Source organism: Megalobrama amblycephala, linkage group LG17 (genome assembly GCF_018812025.1).
Source record: "Megalobrama amblycephala isolate DHTTF-2021 linkage group LG17, ASM1881202v1, whole genome shotgun sequence".
Classification (NCBI taxonomy): domain Eukaryota; kingdom Metazoa; phylum Chordata; class Actinopteri; order Cypriniformes; family Xenocyprididae; genus Megalobrama; species Megalobrama amblycephala.
This window is the reverse complement of record NC_063060.1, coordinates 38,402,644-38,426,697: the sequence shown is the minus strand read 5'-3', so window position 1 is coordinate 38,426,697 and position 24,054 is coordinate 38,402,644. Positions and strand designations below refer to the sequence as shown.

Here is a 24,054-nt window from a genome sequence, read left to right as displayed (position 1 = left end):
TCTTTCCAGCTGGCTGATGATAATTCATTAGTTCTGCTGGCCTTTTGGGGTATTATTTACGGTTGAAATTGTTATTGGCAAACCCTGGAGAGAACGGCAGGAATAGCCATATTAACTGCCACTGGATGGAAAGGCTCCTGTAGAATTGAAGGAAAACATTTGGCTTCCTGCCCCCTCGCCATGTGAAACAATGTCCAAACCTGCTGTTCATTCTTTCCTGGGTAATGTGGTCTCCACAGCACCCTTTTTCACCCCCTCATGGATTTCCCTGATTTTTTCCTCCCTCTAACAGTGTTTCCTTAAATCCACTGTAAGCCGGTGGGTAATGTGTTAATGGAAACTTCACTCCCTGGGCTGCTGACTGTCTGTCTGTCTGTCTGGGGACCTCGGTTTGTTACTGGGGCCTCCCTGTTTCCTTCCTCCTCTGATGTGCAGTTTTGTTCAAATCCCTACGTATTGATGGAGGCTTTAAACCACAAAGTAACCAGAGTGAAAATGTAAGATCTCCCTAAAATAGCCAGCTAAGATGTTCAGTAAACCTCTGGATCACCTGGTATTTGGCAAGATGAGCTGCAAAAATGTGAACAAGCTTAAGAAATGAAAGAAGAGAACTGGGAAATAGAAACTCTTAAAGGTGCCCTATATTCAAAATTTGAATTTATCTTGGCATAGTTGAATAACAAGAGTTCAGTACATGGAAAAGACATACGTTGAGTTTCAAACTACATTGCTTCCTCTTTCTTATGTAAATCTCATTTGTTTAAAATACTTCCGGAAAAAACGTGGATCTCAACATAACACCGACTGTTACGTAACAGTTGGGGTGTACGCCCCAATATATGCATATGCCAGCCCATGTTCCCAACATTATGAAAGGCATTAGACAAGGACAGCCAGTAACGTCTGGATCTGCACAGGTGAATCAACAGACTAGGTAAGCAAGAACAACAGCGAAAATGGCAGATGGAGCAATAATAACTGACATGATCCATGATAGCATGATATGTTTAGTGATATTTGTAAATTGCCTATCTAAATGTTTCGTTAGCATGTTGCTAATGTACTGTTAAATGTGGTTAAAGTTACCATCGTTTCTTACTGAATTCACGGAGACAAGAGCCGTCGCTATTTTCATTTTTAAACACTTGCAGTCTGTATAATTCATAAACACAACTTCATTCTTTATAAATCTCTCCAACAGTGTAGCATTAGCTGTTAGCCACGGAGCATAGCCTCAAACTCATAGAGAATCAAATATAAACATCCAAATAAATACTTTACTCACATAATTCGAAGCATGCATACAGCATGCATGATGAACATCTTGTAAAGATCCATTTGAGGGTTATATTAGCTGTGCGTAAATGTGCTGTAATATAATCGAGAGCTCGTGTGGCAGGGAGCATGCGAATTAAAGGGGCGGCGCGCTGAAAAAATCAGTGCATAGTTAATGATGCCCCAAAATAGGCAGTTAAAAAAATTAATTTAAAAAAATCTATGGGGTATTTTGAGCTGAAACTTCACAGACACATTCAGGGGACACCTTAGACTTATATTACATCTTGTGAAAAAGCATTCTTGGGCACCTTTAAAGGGATAGTTCACCCAAAAAATAAAAATGCTGTCATTATTTTCTCACCTTTGTGTCATTTCAAGATTGTCTGACTTTTTTTTCTTCTGAGGGACATAAAATCTGAATTCTCCCAGTGGTGAAATCAAGTTTTTAATGTTGTTTATACTGTATGTCTATGTGGTGTTTTTAATTAAGACAAAACATGTGCAAATTCATAAGTCAACACCATTGCTGAGAATTTTCTCTTTAAAACTGCAGTGATCTAAAGACAGTTTGAAAAACGCAGTTTGAAATCACTGGCGTCTATGACGTCACAAACTACCTTGTAACCAATAACGTCAACGTGTCGGCGGGCTTTAGCATATCATTAACTGACCGCGCAAGGAACTCTCAAAAGAAGCCAGGATATCCCGGTATATTTTTCTGTTAATATGAAAAAATCTGGTAGATATATAGCGGGTGTATTATGATGTTATGATGATGAACTATATGCCTTTCTTCACTGATGTTCTAAGTTGTTCAAAGCGTTGGATACTGATTTTACAAGGCAGCTGTCTGACTCTGAGATGTCGAACGGGAACATGGTTTGTGTAACATTAACAACACATTATTAGCTGTTTGATAACATCGTCAAGCAAAAGGCTAATCATATTAATTACCGTTATGTGTCCGATGTTGATACCATTGTGCAGCGTTTACCTGAGTAAGTTGTCTAAGTGGATCTCTGAGCTGATGTGAGTGAGTGGAGGCAGGGCTAATTTGCATTTTCATGGATCCGTGTATATTAAATGAAACAACGGTGCAGAATTACATTCAACCAATTTTAAGGCATGAAGACATTTTGTTCACAGGAAAAAAAAAAAAAAAACGCTTAAATATGTCATTTTGGTGATCAAAGATGAGTTTTAAGGGATACAATTATTGACTACAGGGGGACTTTAAATGTAATTAAACGGAATGGGGACTGGGGCTGTCAAGCTCTGAAATGACAAAAAAAGAACCATAAATGTATCATAAAGGTGGCCCACATGACTCAGGGTGCAAGTCTTTTGCAGTTCGTGTGATTAAAAAAAACAAAATGTTTTTAGTTAATGAAAATACCCCAATGTTATCTGATGTAAAAGAATGCTTCTGAACTCCCTGTGGTTACAACATTGTTTTGTACATCAGTTCTAGGACCAAAAGGCCTCCGTCTGATCAAAGTCACAGATGTATCTTTGCTGGTGGAGTGGGAGTCTGTAAGAGGAGCTGAGTACTACATCCTGTCCTACTATCCAAAGGGAGACGAGGGAGCCATTAAAGAGGTCCAGGTGGAAAACACGAAAAACTCCTACCTAATCACAGGCCTCAGACCCGGAGTCACGTACATAGTGCAGGTGTACGCTGTCATCCGGGGCATTACCAGTGAATCTGATGAAATAGTGGCTACAACCGGTAAGGTTAATTGCTTAAAATGCTATAGATATACTTGTAACAATGCAGTATTAGGGGTTTTATTTATTTATCTACAGCTTACAATAGATTTTATGTCTCCGGTGCTTTGCAGTGGTATTTGTGTTAACCATAATGCCAGATGTAACTAAGCTTGTAGAGTTCAATGAATAGCCAAGAACACATTTTCATGGAAATGAATGTTTGCAGTTGTGCAACAATGGGATGAGCACTACAACATTTTGATGTGGTCAGCCTTAAATTCCCTTACAGCACACTGAGAAAGTGCTGATCATCTGGATGTGATGACAAAGATGAATGGTCAGCATGGGACATTGTCAGTCACTGGTTAACAAATAGTTTGAAAGTAATAATTTCCTTCACAGAGATGAGAAGGGCCAACTTAGTCTGAAGTGGTAGAATACACGGCTGTAACCCATTTCTGTCATCCGTTGGCGGAATGTTGAAGACAGATGCTTGTAAGAGGAGTACCAGAGATATCCAATCAAAAATATGAAAGAAACAGCATTCAGATTTGCATTAATTTGCATGATTTGCTACCTAAAAGTGTCACTGCAGCAGAATCACTGTAAAATTAAGTAAAAAAGTTTGGTGGGATAGTGAGATTTGTTTTTTTGTTTTTTTTTGTTTTTCAACTCCACTGTTCTCCACTGATTAATTATTCAAAATGAATTACATACATTAACATTTGCTTGGAAGAAAACACAGATTTTATTAATTAAATGTAAGTAGGCAATTTCGGAGAGGCTAGCAATAGCAAGTTAGCTCTGAAAGCATGAGATCCCACCCTCCCTTCAGAGTGTCTCCAAAGCCACGCCTCCTTCAAAACACATGAACTCACTCAGCAGAGTCTGCAAAGCATCACAAGAGATAGCGCTAAATTACCTCATGTCTCAAAGCACATAACATTACAATAATAATGAATGTAAACAACTTACAGAGCACTTGCTTGTGCCACCCGACTGCTGCAGATTCATTTGGGCGTTGATAGTGTTGACATCGGGTGTGCCTCATACGTCCTGAAAAGTGAAGCTGCGGGCTCTTTGATCGCCCCCTGGAGGCTGGATGCAGTACAGGTCATAAACCCCGCCCTCTCAATGCAGATGAATGAGACTTAAGTTAAAACATAAAAATAAATTATGCTTCAAATAAAATTTTCCGAAAGATGGTTTTGGTCATTTAAGGTAGTTGTTATCACACTGATTTATATTCAATTGTTTGTTTTTGTGATAAGTTTGATTTTAGCTAGCAATTTGGTGCTATAGAAACGGGGCGTGTCCTTGTGATTCACAGTTGATTGACAGCTTCTCTGAGGACTGTCTGAGCTTCGAGGGGAGATTGAAGATATATAACTAACTATTAATGTTCAATTTCTGTGTTATTTCACACCGACAAAATGAGCTGTTCAGCAGTAAACTGTACTAACTGACCTACAGAATCTGAGGGATCACTGAGTTTTTTCTGTGACGTTAATTGTGGGCTTCATAAGCTAATTAAAAGACGTTATTAGTTAAGATAACATGCCTAACGTTAGCCATGACGAAAAAAAAGCAGGTGATCCTTATCTGGCAGTTACTAATTATTTTTATGGGTATAAAATAATAATTAGCAGGATAAAACTAATGATAGCCTACTCTAAAATAATTATAGAGCACTGTCTACAGCAACCGATCTCCTGTAACGTTAGTTTAACCCTTTATTTAAAATGGCAGGACCGTTTCTGACATTTTAGAGTTGTTTCTAGTGGCATATTATATTGAGTTTATCTACTGAATTTGCTGTCTCAAAAATATTATTGCTCTAGAAACAGAAAAGCCTATTATTTTATAGGTAGTATTTTAAATTGTGTATAATTTATATAGCCTATTTAAAATAGAGGGTATGCGCGTCACGTCACCGTCGACCGTTACGACTGCGGTTACGCCCACTGAGTGGTACAAAGCCTGAGCGGCAGCATTGGTTTTTAGTGTGAATGCCGCGAAAAACACACAAAACACGTCCAAAACGGGATAGCTTTGACACAAAACCTGAGGTATATTTAAAGACTGCCGAAAGCAACAGAAAAAAGAAGCAAATGGATCACTGCAATTCACAGAAACAGCTGGACTCCAGCAGAGAAACATGGATTTGCAGTTATCATTTTGTGTCAAATTGTTGGATTTTGAGGTAAAATCATACCGTATTGTTATATATTATGTTGACAAATTATCAATTAAATATTTTCCATCTTATATTCTGCATAATTGTGTTTTAAAATAAACAACACTGACAAAAACTATACTATAAAACTATATATGTTTTAGGGCTGGACAATATGACGATATAACATTGATATGAAGTGATTACGCGGGTTTAAACCTACCGATATTGTAGTTATATAAAATATTCACAGGCAGATTTGCTTTATGTATTTCCCCGCCGTCGAAATCAGGCACATAAATGTCAGGAAAACACGACTCCTTGCTGCATGTCAATATCCATGGATTAGGTTTATTTGACAAGGTGTAAGAAACACTTTCGAGTCCAACCTTTAATGTAATTCGTTCGTGTAATTCGTTCGTTTTACTCGCGTTTTCGCAGTTTCCTCTATTAAATCCAGTCATGCAGCAGGTCCTTTTTCCACTCAGTCCAGCTGAGGGAGCGCGTTTTCGGCGGGAAAGTGACGTCGATGCATACCCTCTATACATCAGTGATGACGCAGTCGTCTGGGCGGAAGTTTGATACCGCGACTCCGCCTCCAGGCTCCACTGACGATTCTTTCTGCGCATGCCCAGGCTCCAAACTTCTTTTTTTTTTGGACGTTTTTGCGTAACGTGTCATCGGCGTCCGTTTTGGCTTCAGTTCAATACAATGGAAGGAAGCGGCGTCGCGTCGTCCATCTTTTTTTACAGTCTATGGTTGACATAGAAATTCATAAATCAGAGTCTGAGGTCGTGAACTCAATATAAGCTTGTTGTTTTGGTTCAGGAGGAACTGTAAAAGGTGGCTGATGTTTGTTTGCCGGAAATACATGTTGATAGGCATCAGGCCCGGTACTAGGCTTGCTTGACTGGGGGGGCAATCACAAATTTTGGTAGGGCAGCATTTTCTAGGCTAATATTCATAGCTAACTTTTAGTTTTTTTGATTCATCAAGAATCGTCTTGTGGCTAACAAATTATAGGCTATAGCCTAATTTGTACTGGCTATGTAGGCCATGTGAATTATTTATGGACATAATAAGGGGCGGAGCCAGACATTGTAAACATTCGGGGCTTAACCGAAATCTATATTTGTCCAATGACATTTTAATTTACTGACATGAAAGGAGCGTTTTTTGTAGTATTCTTGGTTAAAGTTCATAAAATGTACATTTTATACCATCATCTAGGGGGGTCCGGGGGCATGCCCCCCCCGGTAAGAAATTTTTGTGTATTTTAAGGTTAAATGCATCATTCTGGTGCACTTTGGAAGCTCAAAACTGAGAGCTTCAACCCATGTACAGAGTGCAAATGGAACAAAGAAACAGCATTGACTTGTACCTGGTCATGAAAGAGGGCTCAAACATCTTTTTATTTGTGATATAGAGTCTCAGTCTACATTGTATTTTCAGATGCACAATTCTCTTTAAAACACGCAGCACAGAAACCTCAAACCTGAAAGATTCAGGGCTTTTGGAAAAACATTTGGGGTTCCAGCCCCCTTAGCCCACCCCTAGCGCCGCCCCTGGATATAATGTTCAAATTATTCATTGTTAACGAAATTACTGAGGAAATGTTCGCTGATAGCTATCTCAGCATGCAGAAAATATGTTCGGCTGATGCAGATGTGATCCTCATTGTGATATTTTTTTTAGGCTACTTGCTTGAAGATTAGGTGTACACTTGTTTTCGACGTGTTTTCTGATTAATGTTCGTTACTTCCCAGTTCGCATGTTTTTGGATTTTAAGTCCATTTTTGTGAGATTAAATATCATTATAAGCATATTCACTTTTTTTTCTGTGATTAAAGTGGCCGATCCTTATTCAATAGATAAGACGTTTTTAATGTTTATGTGGGCTTATTCATTTTTATTGTTGGCTGCACATTTTTGGGGGGGCACAAGGAAATTCTGGGGGGGCAATGCCCCCTAGCCCCCCCCTAGACCCGGCCCTGATAGGCATGTAGGACATCCTATCATTGCATTCGGACCGAAAGTGGTGAAAATGTATGTCTGATATGGGTACATATCTGATGTACACCTACAAAATTTCAATTAAGTGCCCTTCGTGCTATGTTTCACGTACAAGTCTGAAATTCGGTAGACACAGCCCAATACCTACAAAAAAGTCCCTGGGAGCAAAATCTGAAAACCCAAAAGGAAGTGGAATATTTTGAATTTTCTCTGTAAAATGTTTGCATTTTTTGCCATTTCCAGACGTTGTACTTTAACAAAGTCCTCCCAATGATTTTATCAGATCAACATCATATCTAAAGGCTTTTGTGACATTAAATTGCGAAGATCCTGAGATTTAAAAAAAAAAAATTATCCATGGATGACAAATACATTCAGAGAATATATGGTAATTCTGCAATACCACTGGTAAACAAAATGTTTGCTAAGTGTAAAGTGTAAAGTTAAAGACTACTGCACAGTGAAACATAAACAAAAATCACTTTAAGCTGTTTACTGTGCATAACAGATTTTGCCCCCGCCTGCTTTTCTCTTCAGAGGTCTCTGGTATTGAAGGAATAAAGGTGCTGGGCCAGACAGAGGACTCCATCCAGGTGGACTGGAAGAACCCTGCAATCACTGTGGACTTCTTCAAATTGACCCATGCTAGCCCTGATGGTCAGGGAGGAGAGGAGAATGTGGCAATGAGCCAGGAGGCCAGAACCAAGCACACCATTGTAGGTCAGTCCGTCTAATGCATCCATCTGCTGTCATGGGTCCCTGAGCTTCAGACAGAGTATTCTGAATTCAGTGACTGTAGTGAGAACAACATAAATGTGTGTTTTTCAGGCCTCAACCCAGGAACAGAATATCAGATAGGTGTACAAGCGATCAAAGGTGAAATTGAAGGCAAGCCATCGTACGCCACAGGGGTCACAGGTCAGTAATATGCTTCGCTAGCAATACATTAAGTGTAAAATAAAATTTATGAGTTTCCACTTTTGTTTTTCTGTCATAGTGGGGGACTTTCCATTGACGTCTGTAGGGTTTTTATATTGAGCTAATGATATTTTCTGTCCCCTAAACCCAAGACAGATTTTGGATTTTCTGTAGGACTTAAGGTCATTCTTTTTTTTATTATGCAACATTAATATTTAATATGTTTATTAACCAGCTTCGTTGTGTCACATTTTATTATTCTTGTGGGTACATTTGGTGCACACAACATAGGTGAAACCTGACCTACGTCTGTATATAAATTACAACTTATACTGAAAGAAATTAAGGAAGCGAAAAATAAGAGACAAATAGATGCAGAAATCAGATTATTGTTCTGATGTTGATGCTAGAGATAGCAATCTTTACCACAACAAACTTTTAACGGAGGGAGTCCTTTCATGCTTTCATACTTTACTCTCAGAAAATATTTTCTTCTGAAAGGGTTCAGTGTCCAATGGTAGTTAAAATCTTTACAACCCAGTGCATAAGACAGATATTTTCCTTGTCACCATAAATCAATTAAATTGCTTCCTTGACTGAAAAAACAACAAATCCATTTTATTATTTTACCCAGGGCTATTGAAATGTGGCACTTCTAACATTTCTTGCACTGAAAAAATACACATGTCCAAAACCAACAAATATTCATGAACAACCCTAGAGGCATCGGTTTCTGTATTATTATAGGTATCTTAGTGGCTGGTGCTGGAGATATTTAAAAGGTAGTGCTCCAGTATGCTGTAGAGCTGATAGTCTGCCAACAATGAGATCTTTATACTAACTAAACCTGTCAAATGATGTTAAATGATGATGATAAATTACTATTGTGGTCTGTAAATCGCCATTAGATGTGTGCAATGATGTCTAATGAAAAGAAGTCTTGTGATTTGTGTATGTCTGTGCCTTTTGGAAATGTTGCAGAATAATTCTGAGGGACTGCTCATATAATATTTCCCATATTAAAATGTCAATTAGCCATAGCTCTTAAATCATTAAAAGTCATTTTTCATGTTTTAGGCTTAAATTTCATAGCCTAAATGCTTGGACTAATATTTATGGCTATTTAAGAGCTGTAATATTCCCTGTTTAATATTTATGAGTCAGTGCTTTTGGCCCAATAATAAGATCATCCCTTTAGAATTATGGTTAAAGACACAAAATTATGGTTGCAAAGAAAACTTATCATACATAACCACAGTTATGTTCATAGGACGACTTTAATATATCAAATGTAGGGCAGGGAAATGCTAGATTTTGTATTCAACATCTGGGTCTTTGAATTATTGCTGTAAGCATAAATATAGTTTACTTTGTCAGGCTATTTACATAAGGGAATTCAGCTCTTAGGCAAAGGTGCTTGAGATAGATAAATTAGCTGTACTCTGACTCTGCTGATTAGAGTTTGCCAAGTCTCATAGTCGGCCGATCAGTTCGAAGGATGAATGTAGGGCTGTTTTGTCTGAGGAGGCAAGTGTGGTGATGTCACAGTGTGAAAATAATTGACAGTGTAGGGGAATTTACAGTTAAGACCGGAGGACCAGATATGATGAATAAAGACCAGGAGTCAGAGATGCAATCAAGAAGCTCCTTGATAGTATAGTGGACATTATCTCCACCTGTCACGTGGAAGACTGGGATTCGATTCCCTACCGGGGAGACCTTGTCCTCGAGGTTGTGGCCTAATTGTTGGATAGTCGGACTTGTAACCCGAAGGTCGCGGGTTTCGAGTCTCAATACCGGCAGAAAATGTAGGTAGGGGAAATGAATGAACAGTGCTCTCTTCCACTCTTATTACTCTTGAGCAAAGCACCTAACCCCCAATCGCTCCTGGGGCGCCGCACCAAAAATCCGGCTGCCCACCGCTTCAACACAGGTCACTAAAATACATCATTACTTCAGGTTTAATGATTCTCATTGGTTAAGACATAGACAAAATTTGGAAAATCTCCACACATGGACATATAGTTTGAAGCATATATCCATTGATTCTATGGATGACAGCAGGGGTCCTGGTTTAGGTAAGAAGTGACCCACCATGGTCACGTATCAGCGTTTCAAGGCTTCTGTTTGTCTGAAGATGGTCATTTAATCTCCCCTGGGTGTCACTTGTTCACCTCACTAAAGTCAGGACATATAACAAAAGACACAGCTTCACACACACAATGTTCGAGTTGTTTGAGCTCTAGCTCTGACTTTCCCAAAACAGACTTTCTCTCAGTAAGTGGTTCAGACAATATTCGTCATTATTATTCTCTAGTGATTGAAAATGAAAAGTAAAGTAAATGCTTTTAACAGTGATTTGGTCACGTAGGAGACAGGCCTGAGTGACCCCAGTGAACTAGGCTGTCCTGGTCAGCTAGAAAAGTCAATATATGTTTTATCATGTGTTGGGTGCTTCTCTCAAAAACAAGGAGAGAACATGTTCCAGTGAAAAGACATCTCAGTCTATACTTAAATCTCATAAGCTTGAAGAAGTCGACAAATCGCTTAATATTTAGAAGGGTTGATTAATAACTTGATTATAAACCACTCAAAAGGATATACATTGAAGTGGCAATGGATTCAAGAATCCACCCTTTCAACAGTAGCTACATAAATATAGCAAAATATGAAATCCAATAGTGGTCAAATAATAGTTTGTAACAGAAATACAGGCACACGTGTATCACATAAGCTGCAACCGTTTGCGTTTAAGCTGTCTACTATACTAGGTATTGGTTTAATTGAGATCATTTTACTCACCTTAAAGGGATAGTTCACCCAAAAATGAAAATTTGATGTTTATCTGCTTACCCCCAGTGCATCCAAGATGTAGGTGACTTTGTTTCTTCAGTAGAACACAAATAATGATTTTTAACTCCAACCGTTGCCGTCTGTCAGCCGTATAATGTGGGTCAATGGGAACTTCTTTTATAAGAGTAAATAAAACTTGCTTAGACAAATCTAAATTAAACCCTGCGGCTCGTGACGACGCACTGATGTCCTAAGACATGAAACGATCGGTTTGTGCAAGAAACCGAACAGTATTTATATCATTTTTTACCTCTAAAACACCACTATTTCCAACTGCGTTCAGCACTCATCTAGTGAGGTCTGATCGCGCTCTGACAACGGCAGTGATGTACTCACGCATATACTTCAATCAGTGCTAGATATTACTTCCGTTGTCAGAGCGCGATCAGACCTCACTAAACGAGTGCTGAACGCAGTTGGACATAGTGGTGTATTAGAGGTAAAAAATGATAGAAATACTGTTCGGTTTCTCACACAAACTGATCGTTTCGTGTCTTAGGACATCAATGTGTTGTCACGAGCCGCAAGGTTTAATTCGGATTTGTCTGTGCATGTTTTATTTACTCTTATAAAAGAAGTTCCCATTGACCCACATTATACGGCTGACAGACGGCAACGGTTGGAGTTAAAAAACATAATTTGTGTTCTACTGAAGAAACAAAGTCACCTATATCTTGGATGCGCTGGGGGTAAGCGGATAAACATCAAATTTTCATTTTTGGGTGAACTATCCCCTTTAATGTCATTCCAAACCTGTATGACTTTTTTTCTTCTGTGGAGCACATAAAATATTTTGAAAAATGTGTTTTATTTTGCCCATAATATTAAAGTCCAGTGATGTTCATTGTATGGAAACAAACAGTTGAAACGTTCTTCAAAGTATCTTTTGTTTTTCACAGAAGAAAAAACATCATACAGGTTTCGAACAACATGAGAGTGAGTACATAGAATGCTAATTATTTTTGGGTGAACTATCACTTTAAATGAGCTTCAACCGAAAGCACACTGCTTCTTCAGGCTATTTTATCCCTGTCAGTTAGCTAACACCTGACTTCATATTAGTCCAACAGAGCTAATCCCTTCCAAGCAAAGAAAATTTACTTCACACAGTCGGGGTGTTGCCAGAAAAGTCGCTGGACACTTTAGCTCTGTGTTGGATCTTTTGAGCATTGGCTCAGAATGCTTGTATATTGGTAATAAGTGGCTTCTAGAAGAAATAGTTGTTATTCAGAGCCGGAACATATGTGGCCCATTCACATATTTGTTGGACTATGAACACCTGACACTACTACAGCTATGAAAATAAGGGCATGTTCACACTTGGCAAGTTTGGTTTGATTAAAAAGAACTCTGGTGCGATTGCTGTGCTAGTTCATTTGACTAAGTGTGAACACTGCCATCTGAACCCTGGTGTGCACCAAACAAGTGGACTGAGATCCCTGAAAAGATGGGTCTCGGTCCGCTTTCAAACGAACTTTGGTGCAGTTCGACTGAAATATGAACGCAGACATGTAAACGAACCAAAAACAGTGTATGATGTCACAAGATGTGACCCTAAAAAGAATGTCAAGCATACCTGTTTTTTCTTGTCATAGTTGCGATGTTGCCCTTTACAGTTCAGTACAGGCATCTGAACCACGTCTCCTCGCAGCAGATCTCCATTTATGTGTGTTGACACCTTTACACATTTTATAAGCTCTTCACGAGTTATCAGCTCCATCATATGTACGCACATGCAGCAAGTGCATTTAGCCCAGCTCACAACGTTTTGGATGTTCAACAAGTTCGGTCATAAATAAAAATAACTATACTTTTTTTTTTTGTATCTTTAGATTAAGTGTTAAAAATGACAGTGTGAACGTTAAGTGAACCAGGGCTAAATGTATAATTTTCTTTTTTGGTCTGGACCAAAAGAACAAAGAGAACTGAACTACATGTGTGAACACACCCTAAAAGCTACCGAGCAAATACAAATGGCAGAGCATTGAATAATATTAATATATAAAACAAAAAAGAAAATTCCCTAGGTCAATTCGACTCATTGATATCCATGAAAACAAAAAACATGTTTTAAACCAAAAGATATAAATACGTCTTAGATACACAATTTACCATCAATACAGACAAGTTACCATGATACCAGCACCACCAAAAGTAATTAATTGTGTCTGCTTTACTAAGAAACACATGCCCATTGTGACGCATTTAACAGATGCATGATTTTATCACAAGTTAGAACAGCCTGAACTGCAACCAGTGACAAACAATAGCAATACAGTGAAATAGTCAACTAACTTTGACCAATTATCTAGCCCTCAAAACATAAAAAAAATTATTCATCATACCTTTAGCTTACTCAGTAGAGCTGCGTTCTTCGTGTCGCAGGAAGTTTGTAGGTAAATGTCAAAATGTGACTGCGAAACAGACTCTCCTTAACCAAAATGTTGCTATAGTAGCCTAATATTAATGCTAGAAAGCATATATGCACTTGGCAATTGTGATTCTTTTTAATAGTCTATTGTATTTAATCATTGAAATCCATTTTCACAATCATTTTGACTGAGGGGACAGGATAGTCCAGGGCGTCCCACCAATGTGGCGCCAGCCCTGGTGTTATTGCACATTTTATATAAAGACCCATCTGATTTCTGTTACCTAATCTGAGCCACAGTGAAATTCTCATTTTCAAAAAGTGCTTGGGTTAGTGTGAATTTAATATCTGACTGTGCCTTTAAATTTAAGGTAGCACTACATCCTTTGAGTCTGTTCCTGACAGCTACAACAGCTATTAGAGGGGCCTCCGGTAGACAGTATTTTCCCTCTGCTCAGCAACTTATGAATTACAGCACCAGTTACTCCCACACTTAGTCTCACCAAACCGTAGGAACAGGAAATGGTTTTTCAATGCATCCTCATGGACATGGCATATTCCGTGAATGTGCATCACAGCGAAACCAGAGTGTATATTGTTCTTCTTGTTATCCAATGCAATGCAGGGCGACCATACTCTTGAATGTACAATTCCTTATGTTTTACAACTGAAGCATTCACTGACCTGAGAATGAACAGTGAAATTTATAGATCTGATTGTGGGCTTTACGAGGGCCCCCCAAACTGGTCTCTTTTAGCATCAATGACTTGAACAGCACTGTGGAGTTTTTCAAATCCCTGGGAACCATAAACAAACAACTTTAAATTAAATGAAAAGCCTTTGTAAAAAGAAAAAAAAATTGCTCATAGTGGATGTTTCTTTTATGATTGAAGACATTCAATCTGCCGCAGACTTTTGTTCTACCCTGAAATCAACGTGTCCTCACCTCCTGCCACCACAAGGGAGTTTAAAGCATCATTTGTTCAGATGAATGAATCATTGGATCGGACTGCTTCAAAGAACTTAATGTCCCAGAAGTGGGTAAACAAGCCCTCACATCTTGATCAGCGCTACTTTAAAGCTTTATTTACCAAGAAGGGCTTTCAAAATCATTAAAACAAATGGTGTTTGTTTTCTCTTGAGCAAGGCCAATTTTAACTTTTACATGTTTTTTAATCTATTAAAATAGTACACTTTGCATTTACATAGTGTACCTATGGTATATAGTTACAAAATATAGTTACAAACACATGCACATCTTAACTGTTAGATGCACCAGTTTACAAAAGCATGCAAAGGAGTTTCTCTTGTCTTTCGTACCCCGAGCTCTACATCGATCTGGCATAACATTATGACCACCTTCCTAAAATTGTGTTGTTTCCCTTTTGCTGCCAAAACAGCCCTGACCCATCGAGGCATGGACTCCACCAGACCCCTGAAGGTGTGCTGTGGTATCTCCACCAAGTTGTTAGCAGCAGATTTTAAGTCCTTTAAGTTGCGAGTTTGAGCCTCCATGTGTAACCCCTCTACCCAGGTCCTACTCACCCCGCTCTGCGCGGGCCTCGGGCGTGGGAGTCGCACGCTCTAACGAGGAGGCCAAAGGCTGCAACCCCTAGTCAATGCGAGCATCTCTTGAGATCAGAGGAGTGAGCCTCCATGTGTAACCCCTCTACCCAGGTCCTACTCACCCCGCTCCGCATGGGCCTCGAACCTGGGTCTCCGGCGTGGGAGTCAGACGCTCTAACGAGGAGGCCAATGGCTGCAACACATGGATTGGACTTGTTTGTTCAGCACATCCCACAGGTGCTCAATTGGATTGAGATCTGGGGAATTTGGAGGCCAAGTCAACACCTCAAACTTGTTGTTGTGCTCCTCAAACCATTCCTGAACCAGTTTTGCTTTGTGGCAAAACTGCTGAAAGAGGCCACAGCCACTAGGGAATACCGTTTCCATGAAAGAGTGTACAGGGTCTGCAACAATGCTTAGGTAGGTGGTACGTGTCAAATAAACATCCACATGGATGGCAGGACCCAAGGTTTCCTAGCAGAACATTGCCCAAAGCTTCACATTTGCCTTCTTCCCATAATGCATCCTGGTGCCATGTGTTCCCCAGGTAAGCGACGCACAGCCGGCCATCCACGTGATGTAAAAGAAAACATGATTCATCAGACCAGACCACCTTCTTCCATTGCTCCGTGGTCCAGTTCTGATGCTCACATGCCCACTATTGGCGCTTTCGGCGGTGGACAGGGTGCCCATGCTGACCCCTGTCCACCGCCGAAAGCGCCAATAGTGGGCACGTGACCATCAGAACTGGACCACGGAGGCACGCAACAAACTGCTTATGGGGCTGCATGCTCTGACCCAGTCGTCTGACCCAGTCGTCTAGCCATCACAGTTTGGCCCTTGTCAAACTTGCTCAAATCCTTATGCTTGCCCATTTTTTCTGCTTCTAACACATTAGCTTTGAGGACAAAATGTTCACTTGCTGCCTAATATATCCCAGGTGCCATGATGAAGAGATAATCAGTGTTATTCACTTCACCTGTCAGTGGCCATAATGTTATGCCTGATCGGTGTATACTTAAAGTATATTCATCGCAGTCTGAGCTTCTTTCCTTATATTAAAACTCATGAGGTGCTAAATGAAATGCAGATGAAATTAATGCACCCACAAGTCAAGTTCTGTGCATCATTTTGCATCGAAGTGCATCTTCACAGCTAATCTACAATGTCGAAACAGACATTAATTCTGTCCTGATTTTCCTGATGGATAAATAGTTTTCCTTGATAGAAAAGTGCCTTCAGCTTATTTGTTCTCCCCTGCTGTACCTTGGCCTGGAAGCTTGATACATGTCCAGAGAAATATGGGAGAAATATTTTCTAATCTGACTATACTTCACTGGTCAGAGACAGGAATAGAGATACATTTGGCAGTTCAGCTCAATCCCTCTGGCCACATGCTGTTTGACAAAGCACATATTATGTGTATAAGAAATAACACAGAAAAGAGCTGTTTGGCACATCATAACGTGGTTTATGAGTGGTTGTTTGTGTAATGAGATATTGACTTGGCGATTGCAGTATTATGAAGTTTTCAATGTCTCACAAATGCATTTAGCATTGGCATTGTCTGCTATCCGGTGTAAGGTGTTGTTTTGTATTCTGGTCCATGTCTCAAACCCAGACAAGTCAAAAATGATAAGCCCACCTTGGCAATCAGAGAGCATAAAATGAGAGCTGTGGATTCTAGCAATCTTGGAAGGCATCGGGAATCAGTTTCCATGATGCGGAAAGCATGGTGACATTCGGCTAACCCTGCCACAGTCACAGAACGTAGCCTAAATGATGATTGCTTTTCCTTGTCTCCTCACTTCCTCCATTGCATTTGCTTGGGCACTCTCTTGGTTCCACTGGAGCTGCTCACAAATGCATACCGCATTGCATATATGACCCTGCGCACGTCCTCAGCTCTTCAGGTCTTGATAATTGAGAATCCATAAGCCTGATGAAATATAAAAATCTTAACTGCATATTGTTCCTGCAGTTACTTTCACTTGCATACGAAATACTACACGTTTACCATCTATTAATGAATTCACGAAGAATCAATTCACTGTAAAAATGTTTTGTCAGGTAACTTAAAAAAATCCATGTGCTATGGGGGTGTGGGAAGTAAATGTATTGAGTTTAAAGTAAATATATAAAAAAAGTGTATATAAATATTTAAATATCAAATATTTTATTTAAGCATTATTTATTAAAATACTTTAATAAATCATTTAAAAATATATTAAAATTTATAGAACAAAAAAGGCTATGAGAATTTCAATGAAATATCTGAAGTCTTTTTTTATCATGCAATTGTGAGTAAATAGCCTAGTACATTTATTTAATAAATATTTAAATATTATTGATTTTATTTATTTATTTTATTTTGTGCAAGGATTTAAAGCATTAGTTCACCCAAAAATGAAAATTCTGTCATTGTTCATCTTCGAAACACAAATGAAGATGTTTTTGATGAAATCTGAGCTTTCTGTCCTTCCAATCCATATGAATTGAGTGGTTTAGTCCAAATTTTCTGAAGAGACACGATCGCTTTATATGATGAACAGATTGAATTTATATTCACATATAATCATTCATCAACTCACACACATCAGTTGTGGTAAACAGAAGTAAACATGTTTGCTTGACGTCAAGTCATCTTCATTTATGTAGTGCTTTTTACAATACAGATAGCTACAGTAGCTCTAGGAAAAAGTTATTATCGAGCTAAAGTAAGTTTTTGATTGAATCACTTCCGTTGTAAAAATCGTTAATTATTAACTTAGGGGCCGCTTAAATGACACCTTTTTAACTGAAAACAGAAGACTTTTAATGCGTTCTTACCATTCGTTTACGTGTTTAGTCTATAGGTATGCACAGTTGAATGTGTATGTGCGCAGACGCTTAGTCTTTCTTTACAAAGTGACATCACCAAATTACTTGTCTAACTCGCATAATACAGAATTATTAGTCGTTTACGCGGATCCATGCGAACTGGAATCATTTTGATAACGTTTTATCTATGCATAGGGAAAGGAAAGGGAATGAGGCCTTTGCAGGGGATAGTTTAGTTGAAACTTCAGGGCTGCGTTGTCGTCGTGTCGAGGTGCAGGTCCTTCATCTCATCTGGATATGGCCTGGATCTGACAGACTACGGCAAACCTCGGGATAAACAGAGAGAGACTAATATTAGCGTAGACGCCACTCTTATGATGTAGCGAGTACATCAGGTGTTATGGGAAGTGTTCCCGGTTCCGGCTGACCTAATTTATGCAGCCTAACAATTTACATGATTTGAACTATAGAAGTAGATAATGTGTTATGTGAGGTTAAAGAGATGTGTTTTTGGTGTAGATTTAAACTGACAGAGTGTGTCTGCTTCCCGAACAATGCTTGGAAGACTGTTTCAAAGTTTAGGTGCTAAAAAGGAAAAGGATCTACTGCCAGCAGTCATTTATCAACTGGCCAGAATTTTGAGATCGCAATAGACGTGAGGGACTAGAATCTGTTAAGAGCTCGCTCAAGTACTGGGGAGCTAAACCATTTAGTGCTTTGTAAGTAATTTTAAAATTTATACGATGTTTAATAGGGAGCCAATACAGTGTTGACAGAACCAGGCTAATGTGGTCATACTTTCTGGTTCTAGTAAGAGCTCTAGCTGCTTTTGGACCAGCTGGAGTTTGTTTATTAGGCGCGCAGGGTGACCACTGCAGCACGTTTGAGCTTCCGGAAGAGGTTTGTTCTTGCTCGTCAAGCAGGTTGACCTTCTGTTTATGTTCCCCGATCAATGTTTATATGTGAAAAAAAGACTAAATTCAATCTGAAAATTTAGACTAAACCGCTCTTTTCATATGGATTAGGTTTACGATTTCTTTATGAACTTTTTGAAGCATCAAAGTGTCAGTTGTGAAGCTCTCAGAAAGCTCTCGAATTTCATCAAAAAGATTTTCGTTTGTTTTCCAAAGATGAACGAAACTCTTATGGGTTTGGAACGACATGAGAGTGAGTGATTAATGACAGAATTTTCATTTTTGGGTGAACTAGCCCTTTAAATATTAATTGAAATTGTTGAAATGTTTTTTTTTTTCTGGACGAAATACTAAGACAGAAAGTGTTTTCACTTTTATTTGTACAACAAGCATTGTATTTTTTTATCTGAATGCCTTGACTTCTCCAACAGACATTGATGCCCCTAACAATCTGGCAACCAGGGAGGTGACAGAGAACTCTGCAACTGTGACGTGGGATAGTGTTCGTGCTGAGATCGATGGCTACATGCTTACTTACAGGTCTGCAGAGGGCACCAGCCGAGAAATTAAAGTGGGAGCAGACGCTACGTCTTACCAGCTGACATCTCTGAAGCCAGGAGTCCTGTACACAGTTTTCCTCTGGGCCTATAAGGGCTCTCGTTCCAGTAGGAAGAGCATGACTGAGGCTGAGACGGGTAAGCTGTTCACCTTCTGGGTGAGGATGTGGGGCTTTACCCTCTCTGTTTTTATTTCCTCATCTCAAGTGTTCCCTCAAGGGATCTTGCCACTAGGCTTTGATCTTTCTAGCTTCTCAATGAATGGAAGAGTGGCATTCTCATTCTCAGATGTTTTCATGTGCATCTAAGCAGTCATTTCCTTGCTTGATTTTACTTCTTTTGACTGAGATTTTGTCTCTCCAACAAGGCTTTTGCATGCACGCCTTGCAGAAAACATTTACATATGTGCATTTGGCAGACGCATGGTGCGCATTTTATCTCTATGTATGTTATCTGAGAATCAGTGTTGCAAGCAGCAGTTTTCAACAGCATATCATGGAGCCATAATGTTCTAGTATTTTCCATTTTCCATAAGATGAAGCATCATTAACAGATATAGAAGTGATGTTTTTTCAGCTCTTTTAAACTGCCAACTGCTGTAATAATAAGACTCCTTAATAGCAATTCAACTTTAAAAGAGAGAACGAGAACGTTATTTCTCCAGTGGGTGCTGCTGTAGACGGTAAACCAGATGCTCTAAGTGCATTAGCAGCTGACAGACAGAGTCAGGAAACACAACCCAAACAGAAGCACTTGGATATATAACAAATGTAGCCATGCGTATCCTCTGCTGGGTTTCCATAACCATCTATCACTGTTCACATTACAGCATCTAAAGAGCATTAGAAGAAATCTGTGCACTATAGTGTGAGCCTCATTGTGTATTTCTATTTACACTGTGATAACAAACTGCATGAATAATGGAAGATCTACACTGGAATATTTGAGGCTTTGCTTACAGTAATCAGCAAACCTAAGTTTAGATTATTTTGTAGGAAATCATGTTGCTTATAGTAGCTGAACTTACAAATGACAGTGTTTCATAATGTTTGCTACTGTAGTTGATTTAATTAGCTTCAGATATTTTAATATGTAATGTAGTAATGCAGATTTTATGTTAATATTTTATACTGAGTGCATTAGCATCTCTGTTGATTGTACAATAATCAACCATCACTCATCTTGGAACATGTTTGCTCTGTGCAAATGTTATTCACACTGTCTGAGCATGATATTTTTTCTACTTTGTTTTACAATATTTTACCATACCATTGTTTGTATTGTGTTACTGCTTCACTTTAATGTGTAAATCTTCAATTTAAATGCAAAGTATCAATCAGGTTGACAAATTTGAGGTAGTCAAAAAGTAGCTCATTATTGTCATATTGTCTTGTTCAGGATAGATTACATTTTAATAATGTGGATTGGAGGTTCCTGAAATGACAACAAAAAATAACAGCATAAAAGTACAGAATGAGTTATAAATATATATAATATTTATAACTTATAACTTTATATCATTGAAGTGCTTGCAAGAAATTCTTGCCAGCTTTGATAAAATCCCATAAGCATTCATATAAGACATTTATAGAAGCCATGATTTTAAAAATAATATTATAAAGCATTCAGTGCTGTCTCTGTGTCGTAGTGATGAATTGCAACGTTCTAACAGAACCTGCTGGCTCCATTAATCAAGCTGAACACTAATTTGAGAAAATTGCACTTTTCATAAGCACAGAGCATTTTCAAATTTACATTAATTAAAGTAATTTATTTTCACTCAACTTTTTAAAAAAGCAACCAACATCAGATTAGATATAAAAAAAACTACTGATCCAAAAGGGAAATTAAGTTAAACTGTGATTGAAATAACAGCAATCGCTATCTGCATCCTGCATTAATTGTATCAGTATGAAAAGGATTCCTTTACATGGACATGCATCATCTTACATCTCCTCTGCTGCACTGCCTATACCTGCATGGCTTTAATGCAACAATGTTGTGTATTTACACTGTTGTACAAATGGCTTTTTAGACATAGATGCTCCTACTAACCTCATGACCAGGGAGGTGACAGAGGACTCGGCGTCGGTGACGTGGGACAAGGTGCAGGCTGACATTGATGGCTACATGCTGAGCTACAGCTCTGTAGATGGCTTCGGTCAGGAGGTTCGAGTAGGAGCTGACAGCACCTCCTACATTTTCACTGGTCTGAAGCCTGGTGTTGTCTACACAGTCTATGTGTGGGCCATCAAGGGCCCACGCTCTAGCAAAAAGAGCTCAACAGAAACAGAAACAGGTTTTTGAATTGTCTTCCCAATCGGCTCATGCAAACTAACACAGAGTTCTCTGTTTTGAACCGTTTATCTGATTGCAGAAATAAGGCTTTTAACAAGGCCTTTCAGGAGAGATTTTCCTCTGATGCACTAAATTTGACTTTCAAATTACCCTGGTTCAAATTCCAGTGGTTGTTGTGCTGCACTCAGACATGTAGCCTTATGTTTCTACAGATAAACTGTTCAATCATGCATGTCTGTAATGTAGAAATGAGCATTAAAAGTGTTGTGTGTCATTTTTTCAATGTTAAAATACTTATATCCTAGGGTCGTCCACCAATCAGAATTGAATTTGAAAAAAAAATAGAAGAATTTGAGGAAAATAACCGGATGCAAAATTGCAATTTGAATATGAAAGGAAGTTGAATTAAAATTAATTCATATAACTGTGTAGAAAGTTTAGAAAGCCTTGAAGTTTGAAGGTTTATAGACAGACAGACAGATAGACAGATAGACAGATAGATAGATAGATAGATAGATAGATAGATAGATAGATAGATAGATAGATAGATAGATAGATAGATAGATAGATAGATAAAAAACAATATGAAAAAATTTGCAATTCTGTTTGTTGCCACTAATGCACTGTAAAACCTGATAAGTTACGATAACTCAAACTATTTGAGGAAACCGATTGCCGTAAACCAATAAGTATGAGTACTGTAAACTCATATACATTATATTAACTTATACTTTAGTATTGGTTTAGTCAATCATTAGAGTAAACTCAACTTAAAGATTTGAAGTTTATTTTATTCATTCAGTTTGAATTTAGGTAACAAATCTTAACAAGTCTTAACATGTGAGGAAATGACATGCTTCACCTTTAATCAAATGTCTCATCCGGTAATTTAGAATTACATACTCCTACTAACCTTTGACCAAAGAAGTGAGAGACATCAATGTTACAATCAAAGCTCTGGGCATATGAGAAGAAACTACAGCGCCCCCTACAGGTTTACTTGTTTGAGTCCTGGTCACCATGATTTTGAAAAGTAAGACTTTTGTTGAACCTGGAACAACATTTCTGTCTAAAACATATCCCTACCCCTAAGCTTAACCCTACCCATAACTTATCCCTAAAATCAGAGGGAAATGATAGGTGTAGAAGCCCCTAACACTTGCTGTGAGCCTAAACTTGACATTAATGGTAAACTTATCCCTCAAATCTGATTGGTTGATTGGAATGTTGTTCTAGGGTCAACAAGGATCCGCAGAGATTGATGTGCCCAAGAATCTCATGATGTTCTGAAATCACATTCACAATAACATTCAAGTCCTATATAGTCAATGACAAACATGCCTCTAGAATGTACATAGATGTCTTTTCTTCTTAAGTACTTCACACAACAAAACAGTTTCATGTCTCTTATATCAAAAACTTCACTGGCCACCTCTTAATCTTGAGATAAACCCTAGAAAATGGAAAAATAACTGAAGCAGACCAACAAAAGTACTTCCTTGAAGTATTAACACTGTTGTACAAATGGCTTTTTAGATATAGACGCTCCTACTAACCTCTTAACCCGAGAGGTGAGCGAGGACTCGGCATCGGTGACGTGGGACAAGGTGCAGGCTGACATTGATGGCTACATGCTGAGCTACAGCTCTAAAGATGGCTCTGGTCAGGAGGTCCGAGTAGGTGACAGCACCTCCTACAGGTTCACTGGTCTGACGCCGGGAGTTCTCTACACAGTCTACGTCTGGGCTGTGAAAGGCTCTCGCTCAAGCAGAAAAGCCACAACTGAGGCTGAAACAGGTTATCTGATTCATGCAGGCAGCGTGGCTCTGTGCCTGTGCTTTCTTCTTCTGCCTAAAATGTCTAATGAAGCATGACGAAGGTCTTTCCTAAGGTCTTGTCTCAGCAGTAGTGATAACTGAATTAATTCTGCACAGAAAGCTTAAAGAGGAAGAATCCATCATTTTTCAACACTAACCGGAATGCTAATTCTCCTAGTTATAAGGAGAGACATTTCTCATCTATTAAGAGCTCATTAAGAATGAGTTGTATTCTCATGACCATTTCCAGACACACAATGTTGACCTCATTTAACCGAGCTCTTTTTTGTTGGTCCGCAGAGATTGATGCACCCAAGAATCTCAAAGCCATTGATGTTCAGACTGAAACCTCCACTATTACATGGAAAGCTCCACAGGCTAATATTGATGGCTACATCCTGACCTACAGGGCTGAGGATGGCAGCATGCAGGTTTGCTCTACACACAAACAGCGGTCCCACTTTATATTAAGTGGCCTTAACTACTATGTACTTGCATCAAAAAATAAGTACAATGTACTTATTGGGTTCATATTGAATTGCAAAACACTTTTGCTGCTATTGAGGTGGGATACGGGTAAGGTTAGGGAAAGCTTTGGTGGTATGGGTAGGTTTAAGGGTGGGGGTAAGGTGTAAGGGATGGGTCAACAGTGTAATTATACATGCAATTACAGAAATTAATTACAGATGTAATTACATGCAGGTGTTTTTAAAGTATAAGTACAATGCAAAAGCATGTATGTACACAATAAGTGCATTGTATC

General features: G+C 38.8%; 1 protein-coding gene across 4 annotated transcripts in view; it reads left to right on the top strand.

The window, feature by feature from the left end:
* tnn (tenascin N) overlaps positions 1-24,054 on the top strand; it is a 57,970-nt gene that overhangs the window by 28,631 nt on the left and 5,285 nt on the right. For 2 of the 4 annotated variants that reach the window (XM_048163950.1, XM_048163951.1), the window contains exons 4-10: positions 2,744-3,007; positions 7,715-7,897; positions 8,006-8,095; positions 19,051-19,314; positions 21,212-21,475; positions 23,011-23,271; positions 23,592-23,722. In XM_048163950.1, the coding sequence (XP_048019907.1) occupies positions 2,744-3,007; positions 7,715-7,897; positions 8,006-8,095; positions 19,051-19,314; positions 21,212-21,475; positions 23,011-23,271; positions 23,592-23,722 (1,457 nt within the window). The remainder of the gene's footprint in view (positions 1-2,743; positions 3,008-7,714; positions 7,898-8,005; positions 8,096-19,050; positions 19,315-21,211; positions 21,476-23,010; positions 23,272-23,591; positions 23,723-24,054) is intronic. The other 2 variants (XM_048163952.1, XM_048163953.1) reach the window with 2 other exon arrangements.